Raw genomic sequence first — 20,563 nt, forward strand, 5'->3', positions numbered from 1 at the left:
AATCTCAGACTGTTCTTAGCTGGTTTATCCACAAAGCAAAAATGGTTAACAATTATAACTGTTTCACTGAGGAATAGTTTTGCAGCCCAGAATGCCTGTTCCTCTGGCTTCTAGAATTTCCTCTCCTATTCTTCAGCATTTTTATTCTTTTGTTTCACTTTCTGGGAAATTTCCTCTACTTCATTTTCCAGACGTTCTGTTAAGTTACTCATTTCTGTAAGTTATATTCAGTTTACAAGAGCCCTTTTACTATGTGAATTCTTAGAATCGCATCTTTTTCTTTTGGCATGGATACAATATTTTGTCTAAGGATATTGATAGCTTTTTATTAAAGTTTTCTTCTCTAGCCATATTGTTTCCTCAAAGATGCTGTTTTCTGTTGGTTCTGTTTGTTGTATGAAATACCTTCCGTATGTATGGATCTTTGGGTGGCTGTTCAAGTTTAAGAATGGGGCTCTAATATGTTGTCTGGGAATTTGTCTGTGTGGTTGTGGGTGGGACTTGATGGGTGAGACTTTTTTTGTGAGGTGCTCTGGCCAGCCCGTTTTGTTAGGGGGAAGTACTTTAAGTCTTTTATCTTAGGCTGCTAAGATTTACAAGAAATTTTTCCAGTTGTCTGCCCTCCACGAGGAGGGACAAAGTCAGCTGCCAGCGTGCCTGGGAGCACAGGGGCAAAGAAGGCTGGTGGACACTCTACAACAATACAGAAACTTCCACAACCCTCCTTTCAGGACAGTAGCCTTGATAGGGCCAGAGTAAATGGACAAAGTAGGTAATTAAATAGTTAATCCCACTAGAGAATTGTAAGTAAAGAAAAAGTATGGGGAGACCCCTGTAAGTTAATGATCACTAAGAAAGTACCGGAGAAGGCGATGGCACCCCACTCCAGTACTCTTGCCTGGAAAATCCCATGGATGGAGGGGCCTGGTGGGCTGCAGTCCATGGGGTCGTTAGGAGTTGGACACGACTGAGCGACTTCACTTTCACTTTTCACTTTCATGCATTGGAGAAGGAAATGGCAACCCACTCCAGTGTTCTTGCCTGGAGAATCCCAGGGACGGTGGAGCCTAGTGGGCTGCCGTCTATGGGGTCGCACAGAGTTGGACACGACTGAAGCGACTTAGCAGCAGCAAGAAAGTAGGCGTGCTTACCCACAAAACCAAGCAGGCTTGCTTAGCAACAAAATCATGCAGGAGAAGTATGAGACATGCCCCAAAACAATGTAACAACGGGTACATGAGACCAACATCCTGCCCGCTGGAGCTCAGTTAAGTTAAAGAACCCTAGGACATGCTCTCTACACACATAAAAAATGTTTGGGCCTTCCCTGGTGGTCTAGTGGTTGAGAGTGCCTGCCAGTGCAGGGGACACAGGTTTGACCCCTGGTCAGGGAAGATACCACATGCCGTGGAGCAACTAAGCCCAAACACCACAACTACTGAGCCAACGGTCTAGAGCCCATGAGCCACAACCACTGAGCCCACATGCCCCAACTGCTGAAGCCTGCATACCTATGCTCTGCAACAAAAGAAGTCAGGACGATGAGAAGCTGGTGTACCACAAAGAAGAGTAGTCCCTGCTCATCACAACTAGAGAAAGCCTGTGTGCAGCAACAAAAACCCAGCATAGTTAAAAATAAATCAATCTTAAAAATAAAAAAGCCAATGATTTATGGAAATGTGACATTTCAAAGTAAAGACCCTCATTGTGCTGAGACCTGAAATAATTTTTCCATAATGCTATGCTAGTCCCAGCTTGACCACATAGGGATAAGAAAACTCCTCTGCCCAAGCTGGAGGAGGGGCTGATGATGGAAGAATGAGGAAGAAGGTGGTCTTTTTCCCCTCCCCGCTTTTTCCTTTGATTATGAAACTGTAGCCCACTGAGTTCTCAGGGTGGTGCTCTCTTGCCTGCCTGCTTATCAGCCTCACAGGCATCCTATTTGAATGTCACTTTCTATCACTTTGCCTCTCACTGAATTCTTTCGGTGCTGAGACACAAAGGCCTGGAGCTCCTCGGAGCTCCCCCAAAGTGCCACCTAGCAGTTCAGCCTCACGCTCTACCCTGCCTGGTGTCCTAAGCTTCTGCAGGGTGATGAAGGAGCAGCTGACTGGCTGAGTGAGTGGGTCTAGAGGTCTGATGCTTTGTCTTTCAACTGAACCTACATTTTTAGCACCATTTCACTCCCACCTTCCAGAGGCTCCTGGTACCTATGGCTTATCATTTTGGGGGTGTCTTCAGTGATGAACACATGGTTCTCAGATTTCTCTGCAGCTGATCTAGGATCCAGCTTTCTTGGGGCTGCTCATTCACAGTCTATCTCCTTTCCAGCATCCAGGATTTTGTTGTTGTTGATGTCTCCTCTTCATCCTCATGGGCTTATGCCATTAAGAAAATTTCTTTCCTGTCATTTTAGTTGGGACTTAAGAGCAAATGGACCAAAAAAATGTGTGCTCAATATACCATGTAGAGTTATGCTAATGTTCAAATTTCTTAATATTCTTAAAATTTTTAAAGAAATTCTCATTGAATTTCCTAAAAAGCAATTAGCTTGAAACCAAATGATCATGCAAATAAGCAACATTTTTTCAAGTTTCAGATCACAAAACATCTATTACATGCATTTTCTTTGAAACTGATGACAACTCTATTGGTAAAAATTATTGTTTTCTAGGTCAGAAAAACCAAAAAAAAAAGAGAGGGAGGGGTACATCCTTCATACAAAGCAAATGGAAAACATATGTGCCAAATCTGGAAGGTTTTTGTTAAGAATTTATTAGAAATATTAAAAATTGAGAAAACTTGCATTAAAAAATCAAATTTTCAGCAGTTTGAAAAACTGGAAAATGGGGCAACATTGAGCCCACACTCCCCATGGGGACAATCATCTGGAGCTGAATCTGAGCTGCTGCTCTCAGGTGGGACTAAGGCCTCCAATCCACTCTGTCTCCACTCACCTCCTTCACTCATCTGTAACCAGAAGACACTTGAATTTGAGACCAGAAAGAAAGAAAGAAATCACTTTATTTGGAAAGGCAAAATTGAACAATACATATGCAAAAATAAATCTATAATACAAGCCACTTCTCTGGGTCCCACCCAGTGTCCACCTTGTCCAGGTTAAATGGTTACCTCAGAGATTAGAAAAAATGAGTAGCAGGCACAATTGCAGAGAATATGCATATTTTGTCTCCTTCGCCCCGCCCCCCCCCCCCCCCCCACAAGCCGCACATACTTGTGTAAACATTTTGTTGATTTGTAACACATGTCTAGTACTGCAGACAAATGTGCTGGGATGAAAGGAAAGGAAGTCATTAAAATAGCAACAACAGTAGTTACCTGGCTTGATTCATCAAGGTTGCATTTGATGATAAATTCCCACAGGGCCTCAGGTAAGGAGGGAATAAGGACATCCAGCTGCACTGGGGGCTAGGGATTTTTTTTTCCTACTTCTATCCATAAAGCCTGATTTTTTTTTTTCTTTTTAAACCTATAGCAAAACTGAGAGACATCACACTTCAGTTCACTGCAGTTTAATTTTAAATTTTATTCCCAGGATCCTCTAACTAAGAGTAGCTGTCAGATCCTGGCTTCAGCTTAGCCTCTAACCAGCAGGATATTTGGAAAGAGTCTACCTTTCAGAACCTTGGATTTTCCATCTGTGATTGAAGATACTGATTATATCTTTGACTCCGCTAATCTCCTGGACCTTCACCTGCTTCTTGTACTTGAAGATAGTCTCTGATGTCTTCCCAGTTGGGCTGGAATGTCCTGAGGTTTTTTTGCTTTTTGGATGCCCAGCATTTGTGGAAAAAGAAGATGCCCTAGCCAATTTTAGAAGGCACAGAACTATCTTTTGAAGGTGGAGTTAAGTTCTAACTAAGCTAACTAAGTTAGCTCAGAAGGATTTGTGTCTTGCAGATCACTTTGCTCTCACTGATCCTTAAAGAAGCATTTGATTAGCTGTAGTACATCCAGGCCATTCCAGTCTCCTACAGGAGAAGGGGACCACCTGGTGACATTAAAGCCATATGGATGGGTGGAATAGCACAGGTGACCAAGCCATTCCAGACAGGCTGGAGGAACTAGAGCCACAAACACTCCAGTTTTTATGAATTTACTGAGTGCTTACTCAGTGCCAAGGCACTGTGTTTTTAAGCACTAGAGATTGAAGAAAAATTGAGTTAACATGCAGCTTCAGGGTTTAATATAGTAACTCTTCGTCAGGATTAGAGCAGGGGCTGGCAAACTATAGCCCAGGCAGGCTGTTTTTGTCAATAAAGTTTTATTGGAACACCAGCTGCACCCATTCATTTAGGTATCATTCACCAGTGTTTCTGCACTACAATGGCAAGGCTGAGTAGTTGCAAGAGGCCATAAGGCCCACAAAGCCTAAAATGTTTACTATCTGGCCCTTTAGAAAAAAGTTGCCGATCCCTGTGTTACAGAAAAGCACTGACATGTAACTAGGAAATGAGACAGGTGGTCAGGGAATATAAATGATTTGCATAATAAAATCTCAGAGAGTGAGGAGACTGGTGGAACTGACAACAGCAACAACAAAAGCATCAGTTAATGAGGTTTGATAACTTTGAAAAGTCAAAATAAAGTTGCTTCTAGCTTACATTTAACAAATGCAAATTAACTATATGCACTGGTTTAAAACACACAAACAACTTAAGGCAAGCCAACTACTTGATTTGTGCAAACAGCAAAAGGGTAATTAGTTCCAGCTTTTGGAGTAAACTGGTTATGGTGAGTCCAAATACAAAAACAGGGGTACCCGTCATTTATAGGTGATCCAAAGGACATTTCAAGGGTAATTTTGACTCTGCTTGATTTTTCCTTTAGGGCACACTCTTAACTTTGGAACCGAATACATGCAGAGGGTCATGACTCCACAGTACTTAACACTAACATGCTGAAGGACCTGTCTTAATGAACTGGTTTGTATGTTACACTCTGTTTTTTTTTTTAATGTTTTGATTTTTAAACAAAGAGATGTTGCTTTAGCACTTGGGGTTGATCAAAGCAGTCTGTTTTCTTTGCTATTTGAAACATCAGTTGAAATCACACTGATGTTAAATCTGAAATCCTTCTAAAAAGAACACTTATTAAATACAGATAGCCATAGCCTGGCCCTGGGGAAACCACTGGAATTAATGAGTGTTTATAGTTCTTGCCCTCTCATTCTCCAACAGCTTAAACAAATCTCAAGGGACTGCTGCTGAAAGCATCCTACTGCAAATGACAAGAAAATCAGCCAAGCTTCAAGCAGAAAATGCCAAGGATGGGGGTTGGGAGCAGATTCTTCGTAAGAATGTCAGATGCTAAGAAAATATAGAGGAATACTGTACAAGGGGTACTTCAGTCATATTGTGGATGCTGCTACTGAGATGCAGAGTACATGTCTGTTTGGAGGAAAGGCTTCAACCTTCCAAGCCACAGCCCTTGCACGTAAAAGCTTTGAGGTGCACCCACTTCCACACGAGCTGAGGCAGGAATTAGAGGTAGTAAAAGTGTGCATATAGAAATCAAACCTGTTTTGTAAAGCCCACTGTGGAAAACACACTTCAGAATGTAATTTGGTTGTATTCCACAAAATCAGTTGCATTTCAGGAAGGAAATTAAAAGATAAGAAAAGTGTGTGGGCCCTCCCCCATGGCAGAAGGGGTCCTGGGAGATGTACAGTCTCACACACACCAAAAAATGCCACACACATTCTTCCAAATGCTCTGAGAAAGACGGCTTTGCTCTAAGACAGACATGACAATACACACCTCGTGGAAAGTTAACACGCAGCTCTGCTCTTTCCTACCTCATCCTGACTCAGGAAACACAGGCTCTGTGGGCCTGAGATTTCAGCCCAGCCTGAAAAGGCTTGAGCTTTAATATTTTCCATCCAGAGCAGAAAAGATACATTTTCTTACATCTCATGACAAACAACAACAATAACCACAACAAAACACAGAAAAAGAACCTCAGAAAGATACATTGGTTCATTAGGCTGCTTTTTCAATCCCCAGTGCCCTAGGGGACAGCTGCAGTGTCTCCACTGGTAGCAAAGACATATTCAAGAGTCAAAAAATAACATACAAAAGTTGATTTACTAAAAACATCTGCCCCCTCCAGCCCCCAAACAACCCTCAATAAGAAGTCTTTTTCTTCCCCTTTCTCCTAGCCCTGTAACTTGCGGCTGGCTGGCAGTGGTTTTTTCCAGCAAGTTATTCCTCCATCTGGGCCCAGGCCTCCTCTGCTTTCTCGTAGTACTGGTTGGCCAGCCGGCCCTTCATGGCTTCCATCGCTGCCTCGGCTGCCTGGGTGTACAAGTCGCCTGAAAGAAAGCAAAGTAGGGCACAGAGAGGTGAAGAGCCTGTTGTTTTTGCTGCCTGGTATCCCTGACCCCTCTCCAGGAAGATCACCCTGAGGTTACTCCTTCTGGCCTATCCCTGCACATAACCTGGGTGGGGCTCTGAGTATGCACGTGATCCAAGCCGGGTCAATCAAAGCACCTTCCCTGTTCTTCACCAGGCCACAGGGATTGGTCAGAACTTAGGCACAGCCACCCAGAGTCAGCCATCCCAGCAAGCACAGTGATTGGTTTAGGGGCTGTGGGTGATTCCAACTGAATCACTGAGAATCAGGCTGAGGATTTCTATTGAACAAATTGGGGCTATATGAAAGTGGAAGGGATAAAGTGTCTAGACGGGTTTGGCCACCAAATGAATTTGTGGAGAACATATAAAAACACTTGGTTTTCAGTGCTTTTGGATTTAGAAGTTTCAAATAAAAGATTACAGAATTACAGTATTAGTTGCTTGATTTTGTTATACTACCTTAAAAAAAAAAACTTTTAAACTTAGCCTCATCCTATACCTGTGAAACCAGGAGTTCAGTATGTCTATCATGTTATTTAATATATATAATATGCATTAACTGACGAGTGAATAAACAAAATGTAGTATCTATAAAACGGAATATTATTCAGCAATAACAAGGAATGAAGTACTGACACATGCTACAACATGAATGAACCCTGAAAGAAGGAAGACACAAAAGGTCACATACTGTGATCCCAGTTATATGAAATGACCAGAACAGGTAAATCTATAAAGACGGAAAGTAGGTTAGTGGTCGCCAGGAACAGCAGGAAGGGGAAATAAGGAGTCACTGCTAATAGGTACCAGGATTCTTTCTGGCGTGATGAAAATGTTCTGGAATTAGGTAGTGGTGATGATGGTATAACACCGTGAACATAAAAACCACAGAACTATACACTTTATTTTTTTTATTTATTTTTTTTGAACTATACACTTTAAAATGGTAAATTTTATGAAAATGTCAGCTCAATTTTTGAATTGCAAACAAACCTCCCAAATTTCTAATATGTGACTATTAAAAAGGTTCATCTGCATACCAACTTCATAAAGCCCCTTTCTAAGCATCATATGGGTATCCAGCCTTGCAAAATACAGGACCAGTATGAATCTTTCTCCCAACCAGAATGGAAAGAAGAGACTCAGTCTTACATCTTGTTGTGATTCCCAGTGAGACAGGAATTATGTCTCTTTCACTATCCAGCCCTGTCCCACCCCAGGGGCAGGTCTGCCAGGCCCTACCTGATCTCTGTGGGTCCTTCTCCAGCCCGCAGCCGCCTGTGAACAGCATCTCCGCCTCCCTGGCCAGCAGCATGTACCGGGGTTCGTCTTGCATCCCATCATACTCCCCACCCTCATCACAGTCAGTTGTCTCCAGGGCAGTGTTGTACCAGTGGAGGGCCTCTGGCCAGCTCTGGGACCTTGCCAGGAGATACAGAGGAAAAGAGGAAGTTACCATGGCAACAGGGCAGGAAGGAGGAGGCCCATCAGCAGGAGAGGCAAGTCAGGGATCGCAGTGCGGCCACTACCTATGCTTCAAGACCCAAAGTATCCAATGCCACCACATCTAAGGGCTGTCATTCACATTGTGCTGCTGCTGCTGCTGCTAAGTCTCTTCAGTCGTGTCCGACTCTGTGCGACCCCATAGACGGCAGCCCACCAGGCTCCCCCGTCCCTGGGATTCTCCAGGCAAGAACACTGGAGTGGGTTGCCATTGCCTTCTCCATTGTGTGAAAGTGAAAAGTGAAAGTGAAGTCGCTCAGTCGCATCTGACTTGTAGCGATCCCATGGACTGCAGCCTACTAGGCTCCTCCATCCATGGGATTTTCTAGGCAAGAGTACTGGAGTGGCTTGCCATTGCCTTCTCCGCATTCACACTGTAGATCTATATATTTATTACAATAGCAGTAAAGTAGTTTTCCCTAACAAAACTGGTATAGTACAATAATTTTCCAACAGATGGAAGTCGAGCATCTTGAGGAAGGGGAACATTTTTCTAGTCTCCATAAAATCACCCTACAGGAATTCCCTGGCAGTCCCAGTTAGGACTTGGTGCTTTCACTGCCATGGCCTGGGTTCAATCCCTGGTTGGGGAACTAAGATCCCACAAGCTGCACAGGGTGGCCAAAAAAAACCACACAAAAAAACTCCCCAAACCAAAAAAACTACCCTATGGGTTTGCATTAGCAGTAAGTGGTATCTCAACCAATTTGCCCTGTAACTCATGCAGGAGAAGAGGTGGGTGGGTACCCTTCAGCAAAGCACCCAGAACCTTCTGACAGCAATCCTTCAGCCCTTTCTTTCTCTGCCTCTGCTGGCCAGCTCTGGCTTTCCTCCAGAAAATGGAGGGCTTACTCCAGAACAGCTGACTTCCCCCTTCTGACTCTGCCCTTCACTCTCAACTCTTTCTCCTACGGCCGCACAGTGGCCAAACCCGCAAGGGCAGACACAAATTCCAACCCAATCTGAGCAAAACAAAATAAAGAGTAAACAGGGCAGGGGGGCTCTTTTCCTTGGGGTGTAGTAATGCATATTACCAAACATGTGAGTAACTACAGGACATCAGGAAAGAGCAAAGAGAGACACAGATAAGGTCTACGTGCCTCATGAAATGTTCCTGGAGCTACAGCTGTATATATATATACACATATACATGGACCCGGCTTCACCCTCCAGTCTTAGCTCCTGTCAGCCGTGCCAGACTCTCTGGGTCACTTTCTCTTCCTTGAACGTGCCAGCTCCTGTCCGCCCTTTGGCTTTTGCACCTGCTGCTCCCTTTGCTTAGAACATCCTTCCTTTAACTCTTCCCATACCTGGCTCCTCATCTCTCCAACCTCAGCTGAGCTTCTTCAGAGACGCTGGCCCCAAATACTCTATTTCTTACCATTACCTCAAACTGTAATTCTCCTGTTTACTTATTCACTTGTTTATTGTTTTTCCTGGCTAGAATGTAAGCTCTAGGAAGGCAGGGACTGTGTCTGTTTTATTCACTGCTGCATTCCCAGGGCCTGGCAGACAGCACAGACTCTATAAATGTCTGCTGAAGTGGCTGGCTGGGATGGTGTCAGGAGATAATCTTGACTCCATTTTATTTTATAAAGAATGGAAGTTATTTGAAAATTATTTGTGGCACATCCAAAAGACTGGGGTTTGAACAGTGGGTTGGAAACCACTAAACTAGTTGATCTCAATTCTTTCAGCTTTGGCCCTCTCTGGTCTTGAAAGGCAAGGCAGAACTGCTCTCAACACATTAAATGTAAAAGAAGGGAAAGGGCCTGCTCTCTCCCCACCCACCCCACCCAACTCCGCACCCAGTGGTTAGTATGTCCACCCTGCCTTGAAATTTCCAATGACTCTTCCTTCTCCTATGAGACGGTAACTTCTGGGCGGGGGTCAAAACCCCCTAAATGAAAATAGCTGACTCTCATTAATGCTCCCTGAATGGAAGAGGCTGGGGCTGCTTGGAACAAGGAAGAAGAGTAAGAGAAAGACTTTGGAAGATGTTACGGAAGAAAATCTTGATTGATTTAACTACACAGATATTAAAAACCAGCAAGTCCCCAGACCCAATAGTCAATGGGCATTGTGTGGCATCTGTTCTCCCTGCTGCCCCAAATCTATGGTAGCCAACTCTGAAAAAAGGTTTTAAGTCAACTCATTTACCAAAGAGCTAATAGCCTTAAGAAAATAAAAATTTTTACAGGGAATTCCCTGATGGTTCACTGAGTAGGACTCTATGCTTCCACTGCAAAGGGCATGGGTCTGATCCCTGATTGGGGAACTAAGATCCCACATTCCACAAGGCCAAAATATATATGTGTGCTGTGCTTAGTCCTCAGTTGTGTCCGACTTTTTGAGACCCCATGGACCGTAGCCCTTCAGGCTCCTCTTTCCCTGGGGATTCTCCAGGCAAGAATACTAGAGTAGGTTGCCATGCCCTCCTCCAGGGGTTCTTCCCAACCCAGGTATCAAACCCATATCTCCTGCATTGCCAGGCAGATTCTTTACTGTCTGAGCCACCAGGGAAGCCCATGAATACTGGAAGTGGGTAGCCCATCCCTTCTCCAGGGGATCATCCCAACCCAGGAAATGAACTGGGGTCTCCTGCATTGCAGGCAGATTCTTTACCAGCTAAGCTACAAGGGAAGCCCATATATATATGTACCATTATTAACAAATCAACAACAAGAAACCGATCATCTCAAATAAAAAAGAGAAAGTAGACGGAGAACATAAAGAGAAAACACAGATAGTCAAGATTTTTTAAGAGCCTCAGATACAGATATTCAATGCCTAGTACCAGCTCCTCACGCCCACATGGTCGTTCCCCACTGCACTCAATGGGCATTGTGTGTGTGTGTTAGTCGCTCAGTTGTGTCTGACTCTTTGCAACCCCAAGGACTATAGCCTGCCAGGCTTCTCTGTCCATGGGATTCTCCAGGCAAGATTACTGGAGTGGGTTGCCCTTCCCTTCTCCAGAGGATATTCCAGACCCAGGGACTGAACCCTGGTCTTTTGCATTGCAGGCAGATTCCTTACCATTTGAGCTACAGGGAAGTCTCAATGGGCATCATTGATGTTGGCATTTGATTTCAGACAAAATCATTTCATGTTTGTTTTGTTTACCTCCCCTCCATGCCAGTGATTCTGAGCCTCCCAAGAAGCAGGCTAATATACAGTCCACTGGAGAACAGATGAGAAGACCTAAGTTTTGGCCCTGCTACGTACTGGCTACTTAACTGCAGACAAGCCCCTTCACTTCTTAGAACCACACATCCATAAAATAAGCCCCTAAATGCTACCCGGTCTGTGTCAAAGAGATGTGTTGATTCTTTCATTCAAACAACTACTGAGCCAGGCCCTGTGCTGAGCACTGGCACTGAAGAGATGCAGGAAACCCAATTCTAGTTCTCAGTGAAGTAAAATCAGATATGAAAGTGCACCCAAATACAAGGGGCATTACAGTCACACAGCAGGTAGCTGACAAACGTTTGCATGATATGTAATTCAGACATTTTAGACCCTGAGAGCTTGACATGACAGAGCCACAGTCTTGACTTTGCTTCTAAACTCAGTGAGAGGGAGATGAAAACACGACCCACATAGGAGGGAAGTGCCACGCTGCCCCAATCCTGGCGGTTTGGACACTGTCCCTTCCAGAAAGCCACAGGTGCCTGAGAACAAACGGGGAAGCTGAGATCCACTGGGAGCCAGTGAGCAACAGGTCCCACTAAGAGCTGAATTCCCTCGACCGTTCTCTGCTCCTGGACTTCTGGGACCTCCCACCAGCCAAGCCAAAGACCCAAGATGAAGCTGCCATTCTCCTCTCTTGCCACCAGACAATCCAATCCTGGCATCTCTGCCAGAGGCATAAGGGAAAAGCTGTTAACACCTGTAGGGCTGTAGCCGTCAGAGATTTCAAAAAAGTGAGGGAAAAAAAAAAAAAGAGTGAAACTGTTAGTTGCTCAGTCTTGTCTGACTCTTTGCGACCCCATGGACTGCAGTCCGCCAGGCTTCTCTGTCCATGGAATTCTCCAGGCAAGAATACTGGAGTGGGTAGCCATTCCCTTCTCCAGGGGATTTTCCTGACCCAGGGACTGAACCTGGGTTTCCTGCATTGCAGGCAGATTCTTTACCATCTGAGCCACCAGGGAAGCCCAAATCACTCTGGAAAACTCACACCAGGACTGAACTCCCCTGGAGCTCATTTCTGTCCCTCCACTCCCTCTTAGAAGTGAAAACAGTAAAAACAAAAATAGGAAGAGTCAATTAAAATCACTCCTAATCCCATCATCTAGAGACAACTGGCTCTGGACCTGATGCTACATATCCCTTCAGACTCTTTCTCAGACAAATCTACATAAAATGGCTAAGATGCCATTTCTCTCTCTCTATTTGCCAGTGAAATTACAGGCATCATCTCATCTAACCCTCACACAACCACACACTCCCGCCCTAGCGTGCAGGTTCTATGGGTATTCTGACTTGACACGATGGAAGAAACTGAGGTCAGGGAGGTAAACCTACTTGCCCACGGTCACGGGGCTGGTACTCGGGGGAGGCATACCTGGAACCCAGGTCTGTTCTGATTCCAGAGGGGAGGCTCCCACCTGCATCCCAGGTTCCCACCAGCTCCACCTGAGGCACAGCCACAGTACCTGTCAGGGCTGAGGTTCTGGCCAGTGTCAAAGGCTCGTGCCACCAGAATCATGCACTGTCTGTCCCCAGCTTCGGCTGCCTTCAGTAAGTAATCAAATCCTTTGGTTTTGTTCTCTTCTGTCTCCTGTTAATACAAACCAAAGAGGGGGAGAGAAAAAAATGAGCTGTGAGGGGCTGCCACAATCTCATACGTCAATCTTTACCCTGTTTCTTGAATTGAGAGCTTCAGGTTGGGGCTGCTGAAGAACTGCATATTGTGAGAAAGAGAACAGGGCTTACCCTGATGCAAAGAGCTCCCTGGGGGTTCCCATCAGGCAGGGAGAAATGGAAGCTTAGTCCACTCCCACCTCTATCTGATGTGATTCTGCCAGAGACCACATCATCTATCCACTTCCAACAGGGCCTCCCGGCTTCCAATTCTTTTAAATTTTTTAGTAACTTTATCGAGATATAATTCATATAACTCATTCATTTAAAGTGTACAACTCAGTAGTTTTTAGTATATTTACAGATTGTGCAACCATCACCATAATCAATTTCAGAATATTTTCATTAAGTCAAAAAGAAATCAAAACACCATACCCTTTAACTATTACCTCCCAATTGCTCCCCATCCACCCCCACCCAGCCCTGGACAACCGCTAATCTACATTCTGTTTCTAGAGATTTCCCTATTCTGCGCATTTTATATAAATGCAATCATATAATAAGTAGTCTTTTGTGCCTGGCTTTTTCCACTTGGCATAAGGTTTTCAAAGTTCATTTCATACAGCTTCTGTCAGTGTTTCATTCTTACTTATGGCCAAAAAACATTCTATTGTATGACGATACCACAATTTGTTTATCTGTTCATAAGTCATCAGGTGATGGACATTTGGGTTGCTTTCATTTTATAGCTATTCTCTATGAACACCTGTGTACAAACTTTTGTGTGGATGTATGTATCTATTTTGGGGGGTTATATACCCAGGAGTGGGCTTCCTGGTGGCTCAGTTGGTAAGGAATCTGCCTGCAATGTGGGAGATCTGGGTTCATGCCCTGGGTTGGGAGATCCCCTGGAGGAGGGTACGGCAACCCACTCCAGTATTCTTGCCTGGAGAATCTCCGCGGACAGAGGAACCTGGCGGGGTACAGTCCATGGGGTCGCAGAGGGGAACATGACTGAGGGACTAAGCACACATACCAGGGAGTGGGGAAGCCCAGGTGGCACAGAAGTAAAGAATCTGCCTGCCAATGTAGGAGGCACAAGAGATGCAGGTTTGATTCCTCGATCGGGAAGATCCCCTGGGGTGGGAAATGGCATCTGACTCCAGTATTCTTGCCTAGAAAATTCCATGAACAGAGAAGCCTGGCAGGCTCCAGACCAGAGGGTTGCAAAGAGTTGGACACAACTGAGCAAGTGGGCATGCACACACAAGCCTAGGAGTAGAGCTTCTGGGTCACATCCAACTCTGTGTCTAGCCTTTTGAGGAGCTGTTTGCCACAGTGGCTACACCAGTGTATATCCCCATCTGCTTTTATTATGCTTCTCCAAGATCTATCCAGAGAGAGATTTTAAGCTCAAGTCAGTCATATTACTCTATCAAAGCTGCTCTTATCTCACTTGGAGACAAATACAAAGCTCTCATATCAGTCTATGAGGCTCTTCTCAACCTTCAGGCTTCAAGAAGTGTGGCAGGGACTACCAGTTGCCCCCCATATCCATTCAGTTCAGTTCAGTCGTGTCCGACTCTTTGTGACCCCATGAATCACAGCACGCCAGGCCTCCCTGTCCATCACCATCTCCCAGAGTTCACTCAAACTCATGTCCATCGAGTCGGTGATGCCATCCAGCCATCTCATCCTCTGTCGTCCCCTTTTCCTCCTGCCCCTAATCCATATCCATTATCCCCTGCCATATTTTTGCTGGCACATGGCTGACCAGCTAAAAACTACATTTCCCAGCCTCCCTTGTGCCTGGAATCAGTCTCTTAATAACAAGCGGCCTATTCATAGGGACTTCCCTAGCAGTCTGGTGGTTAAGACTCTGTGTTTCACTGCAGAGGGGGACAGGTTCAGTCAGGGAGTCAGTCAGTTCAGTTGCTCAGTCGTGTCTCCACAGACTTCAGCATGTCAGGCTTTCCTGTCCATCACCAGCTCCTGGAGCTTGCTCAAACTCATGTCCATGGAGTCAGTGATGCCAGGATGTTCAGTCAGGGAACTAACATCCAAGAAAGGAGGCCTATCCAGTTACTCATTCCCTGTCATATTATCCCATCTCTCACTTAAGAACAATGCTTGGCACAGGAAGTACTCAATAAAGGTCAGTTATTTTTACTTCTGTTGGAAATATTTTCATTTGTTAATTATTACCTGTATTTATATTCTTTTCCATCTGAAAGGTTTGCTGTGGTCAATAATAACCTAGGACACTGCCCAGAGGGTAGGAGCGCTCAACAATATGTGCTGGATGGGTGGGCTTTCCAGGTGGTGCTAGTGGTAAAGAACCCTCCCGTCACCACGGGTAGACATAAGAGTCGTGGGTTCGATCCCTGGGTCGGGAAGATCCCCTGGAGGAGGGCATGGCAACCCACTCTGGTATTGCCTGGAGAATTCTATGGACAGAGGAGCCTGGTGGGCTGCAGTACATAAGGTCACACAGAGATGGACATGACTGAAGCAACTCAGCATGCACTTAGCATGGATGAGTGAGTGTCTTAGCAAGATAACATGAAAAGGTCCAAACAATGGGGGCTGTGGGGAAAGTGGGAGATGGGTGAGCAGCTTTTCAGGGCACTTGCCCATGTTTTTTTGGCTGCCAGAGCTGGTCCTAGAGAGAAAGGCCTTTGAGATGCCTTCAGATAAGAAAACTGAAATAGCTTCTACATCCCTTTACAAAGGGGCTTGGGTGTGACTAGTGTAAATAGCCTGAGATCATAAGAAGAGTTAGCAGGGAGTCTCAGAGAGAAGGTGTCCCCAGTCCTGGCCCCTCACCACTCATTCTGGGCCTCGGCATTCCTTTATTTAGGCCTCAGACACTTCTACGTGTCCTCTCTGCGCCAGATGCTGGGAGAATAGGCCAAATGTGGCAGGAATACTGGAGCTGGCTCTACAAGTTTGTGAAAAATGATGTGAAAGCAAACCAGTCATAAAACACAGTTGCTGCTGCTGCTATTAAGTCACTTCAGTCGTGTCCGACTCTGTGCGACCCCATAGACGGCAGCCCACCAGGCTCCGCCATCCCTGGGATTCTCCAGGCAAGAACACTGGAGTGGGTTGCCATTTCCGTCTCCAATGCATGAAAGTGAAAAGTGAAAGGGAAGTCGCTCAGTTGTGTCCAACCTTCAGCAACCCCATGGTCTGCAGCCTACCAGGCTCCTCTGTCCATGGGATTTTCCAGGCAAGAGTACTGGAGTGGGTTCATAAAACACAGACTTTATTAAAAATTAAATTATGTTAACTTACAGTTAAATGAAAGGTAACAAACACCCAAAGCTCATCACTTCCTAATTATTTTACTGTGCTTTAGTGTTATCTATGCTCTTGAGGTTATTAATATCCATTGCAGGGCTTCTCAAACTCAGCACTAATGACATTTTAGACAAGATAATTCCGTTGTGTGGAGACTGGCCTATGTGCTGTAGATATTTGGCAGCATCCCTGGTCTCTGTCCACTAGAAGCCAGCTGAACTCCCAGAGCTGTGACAACCAAAGGTATCTCCTGACACTGCTAAGCATTCCATGGAAAAGCAGGAAGCAAAGATGCCTGCTTGAGAGCCACTGGCCTACGGAATCTGCATAGTGGAAATGCTATATAATGGGAATGCCATGCATTCCTTCCAAGTCCGTGCTCAGTGATGTCATGTTACTACCTGGACACTGGCCACAGTGGGAGCATTTACACCAAGAGATGGCAAAAATATTAATAGTGCAGATTCATTTAAAAGTATGCTGTGTCTGTAGCCATTACATTATGATGAGGGCAAGAAACTGGAGTCTCTTCGGTATTTAAAACTATCATCTGATTCAGCAAAGGAGTCTTGCTCATGTCAGCAGCAAATAAATGAAGCTCCAACTCTGACAAAGAGCTTGCTTACTGCATTTCCATTTTACTCACTAAAGTAAGTAAAATTATCAACCAGTATCCACGTCACAACTTTACTCCTTCATCAACCACAACCAGAGGGAGGCTACAGATATGAGCACCACAAAAATTAGCGAAAGAATCCTATGAGGATAAATTGACCATATGGAATTCACAACAGAATAGTTTTATTATTGTTTGTAAACTGTATGCTCCACTTTCTTTTATCACTAAACGTCTAATAAGCTTACATACATATATGAACAAACATTCCCTCCCCACCTGCAAGAACCAGTCATTAAGCATTTGCCAGCATACCACTGGCTAAATGAGATATATTCAATCCACCCTCAGGGAGCATGGAAACTAGAGAATGAGGGACAATTCATCTACCTGTCAAAACCCGCTCCCCCCAACCAAACTTGCTCTTTCACCATCTAAAACAGGAAATAAAAATGGGTGTAGGGGCTTCCTTGGTGATCCAGTAGTTAAGAATCTGCCTTGCAATGGAAGGGACACTCGTTCAATCTCTGGTCAAGGAAGATTCCACATGCCACAGAGCAACTAAGGCTGAAACCCACAACTACTAAGCCCACGTGCCGTACTACTGAAGCCCGCACGCCCTAGAGCCTGTGCTCCACAACGAGAGAAGCCACCACAACGAGAAGCCTGCACACCCCAAAGAAGAGTAGCCCCCGTTCACCGCAGGTAGAGAAAGCCCGCGTGCAGCAATGAAGACCCACCAGAGCCAAAAAATAAAACAAAGAAATAAATGTATCTTTTAAAAAGGCTTTGGGTTATCCCTGTGCGTGCATGCTCAGTTGTTCAGTCGTGGCCAACTCTTTGCAACTCTCTGGACTGTAGCATGCAGGGTCTTAGCAAATAGACAGATTTAATTAGTTAAGATGACATCATACTGGAGTAGGGTGGGCCCTAAACTCCACAGGACTGTCATCTTCATAAGAAAAGAGACACAGAGATACAGACACACAGACAGAAGGCCATGTGAAGATGGAAACAGACTGGAGTGATGCGCCCACAGACCAAGGAACACCCCAGACTGCCTCTACTCACCAGAAGCTAGAAAATCATGGGTATATCGACACCTGATTTTGGACTTTGGCATCTAGAACCGTGAGAGAATGAATTTCTGTTGTTTTAGGCCACCCAGTCGGTGGTTATCCCTTATGGCAGTTCTAGGAAATGAATACCCTCTTGGAATTACATGTGAGGATGAGAAGATGGAGGAAAAGATAGGAGAGGCTTTTTTACTGTAAACTTTTCTATATTAAAAAAAAAAAGCTTTTTAGCCACGGGGCTGTCGGGTGTCTTCCCATACCCTCTTCCAGTCTGAGACCCATGACCCTCTGGGCCATGGCCAGGCCCACAGAGAGGGCCTGGTACCCTGTGCCCATGACACGCCCAGCCTCATCCAGCCACAAGCCTGGCCTACATGACAGAGAGGATGGGGACAGATAGCTGGGAGCACACGCAAACCAAGGGCCCCTCACCTTCTCCAAGGACAGAATCACACTCCCTAGGCCTGGTCAGTCCTGTCCACTGTGCCCACAGAGCAGGGAGGCCAAGAGGGAGAAGACACCCTCACGGATTCCTATCACACCCATCCTGTCTGGGCCCCCTCTCCGGCCTCATCTCCTCACCTCCTCCTCACACCCCATGCTCCAGTACACTGATGGCCTCCTGTCCTTCAAACCCCACCCTGGCTGTCTCCCCAGGACCTAGACCCACACTGTTCCCTCTGTGCACACTGCTCCTCCCACCCTGTGCCTGGCTGACTCCACTGGGTCTTCAGGTCTACCTTTGGGATCACTTCTTTCATTCGCTCCACAAATGAATGCTGAATATGGAGTCTGTGCCAGGTCTGTTCTAGCCACCAGGGAATGACAATCAGGAAACCCCAGCTAAGGCCCTTCCCTCATTTGTTTGCAGCAGCATCTTCTGCTTCTCCCATCGCACCCTGTTGTAATTGCCTGGGAACATGACTGTCATCTCCAATTCTATCGGTGTCAGTTAACTTGGAAGTGCCCGGCCCCAAAGTGATGCTCAGGAAATTTCTCGGGCATAAACCCAGGGAGGGAAGGATGATGGGTTGACTAAGCTCCTCGGTCCATGGGATTCTGCAGAGGAGAATATTGGAGTGGGTTGCCATTTCCTTCTCCAGTGGATCTTCCCGACCCAGGGATCAAACCTGGATCTCCTGCACTGCAGGCAGATTCTTTACCATCTGAGCCACCAGGGAAGCTCACAAACCCAGAGAAGGGCGGATGATGGGTTGACTGAGCCCCCACCTGCTCACCTTCAGAGAGACATCTGCCAGGATGTGGTGGGGAAGCTGCGAGTACATGAGTCCCAGGCCCACGATGGCCTCCAGCTCGCCCAGGTCGGCTGCGTGCTCCAGGTGGAAGACCGCCGACTCCCGGTCCCACTCCTCGTCCTTCTCGCAGAAGCGGCCAGCCTCGTGGTAGCGCACCATGGCCAGATGGACCTGCCGCACAGACGGTGGGTGGGCCTGGCTGCCTGCAGGTCGCAGCCACAGCCCAGGGCCCCCCTGCCAGCTGGGGAAGCTCCGGGTTAGTGCAGAGAGGGCATCATCATACCTTCCCCAAAATGGACTTCCCGATTTTCTTCTCGAGGTCCAGAGCGTTGAGCCTCTGCACTTCCAGGGCCACAGCCGAAGGTCTCGGCAGGTGGAGGCGGGAGGAGTTGAAGAGATTCCACTTCTCCACACAGACCTGGGGAGGACCGAGCACTTACAGGCCAGAGAAGCGAGGGGCTGGGGATGGACCCACCCTCCCAGCTACAAAAGCCAGCCTGGCAAGACAGGGGGCATGGACCCGTGTGGTGTTAAGTTTTCTTGGACAAACGGGGTCTACTTCCACCCTCCCGAATGATGCCAGCTTGTGGGCACTGAGGCAAAGCTGAAGCAATAGGACGCAGAGGCTAGCACCACACACTGAGCAGTGTGGAGAAGGGTCCCCTCACTTAACCATCTGAGTCGGTCGGGTAGGTTCAACCCTGCTCCCCACACAAGGTTCCAGAAGAGCCTGACTACAGAGCCAGCAGCAAATCCACTGTGGTTTCTCTGCACAAGCCCAGGGTGCTTCTGCTGTTGGGCTGAGAAAACACGCCATGTCTCCCAGCTAAAGACACCCTTGTCCCAAGTTCTCACAGGACAGAGCCAGGCTGCCTGCTGTGTGCATACATGAGTGTGTGTGCACGCATGTGCTAAATATTATACAGTGCCCAGGGCAGCCCCCACAACAAAGAATGACCCAGCCCAGAGTATCAGTGGTGCTGTGGTTGAACAACCACTGACTCCACACCATGCTGTGGCCTTGACCTGATTGACAGATACCTCGTGGTATTGCATGGTAAGTAAATGCCACGTGATAAATAATCTGTGTTCTGGAAGCAGCAAGAGTCAAGCCTGCCCTGGTTATCAGGGAAGGCCCCTGGGGGAGGTGCCACGGGGGTCCAGCCTGGGAGAGCAGACAGGCTTTGAGGAGATATAACCATGAAGGAGGAAGGACCTTGCAGCCTTAGTAAAAGCTGGAGGGCCAGAGGTTCAAAGTGTGGCTCAGAGTCAGCTAGAGAAGCGGGTTCCCAAAGCTGGTCTTTCCCACACTTGCCTGATGATAATCACCTGAGCTGCTGCTTAGAGCTATTAGCCAGGTAACCTGGGGAGAGTTGCTTAAGACCCTCATTTTCTCATATGTCAAAAGGGGATGAATAGGGTTAGCCTGTCTCAATGGGTGGCCGCAAGAAGTGTTCATAAATTAATGTACACTGGAAGGAGCTGAGGGTGTGGCCTCCAGGACGGGCCATCCTAATCTCCTTTAATCCTCCCTGCTGATCCCTCAGCACCTCACCCAGGGCAGAAGCTCGAAAAGTATTTGCCAAAGGGATTGGCTCCTTTGCAAAATCTTCTTTTAGGAGATGTATG

General features: G+C 46.4%; 1 protein-coding gene across 3 annotated transcripts in view; it reads right to left on the reverse strand.

Annotated features, from left to right (window-relative positions):
* Positions 1–2,752: 2,752 nt before the first annotated feature.
* EEF2K (eukaryotic elongation factor 2 kinase) overlaps positions 2,753–20,563 on the reverse strand; it is a 71,243-nt gene continuing 53,432 nt past the window's right edge. Inside the window, exons 14-19 of one of the 3 annotated variants that reach the window (XR_006548320.2) lie at positions 19,218–19,352; positions 18,917–19,105; positions 12,536–12,660; positions 7,620–7,798; positions 3,340–6,334; positions 2,753–2,970 (exon numbers count right to left, since the gene is read on the reverse strand). Coding sequence is in view for 1 of the 3 variants with exons in the window: in XM_006061851.4 (XP_006061913.2) it covers positions 6,225–6,334; positions 7,620–7,798; positions 12,536–12,660; positions 18,917–19,105; positions 19,218–19,352 (738 nt within the window). In the remaining 2 variants the exon portion in view is untranslated. Of the gene's footprint in view, positions 2,987–3,006; positions 6,335–7,619; positions 7,799–12,535; positions 12,661–18,916; positions 19,106–19,217; positions 19,353–20,563 lie in introns of those variants that run through there. The other 2 variants (XR_006548321.2, XM_006061851.4) reach the window with 2 other exon arrangements.

The sequence above is a fragment of the Bubalus bubalis genome, chromosome 24 (assembly GCF_019923935.1).
Source record: "Bubalus bubalis isolate 160015118507 breed Murrah chromosome 24, NDDB_SH_1, whole genome shotgun sequence".
NCBI lineage: Eukaryota > Metazoa > Chordata > Mammalia > Artiodactyla > Bovidae > Bubalus > Bubalus bubalis.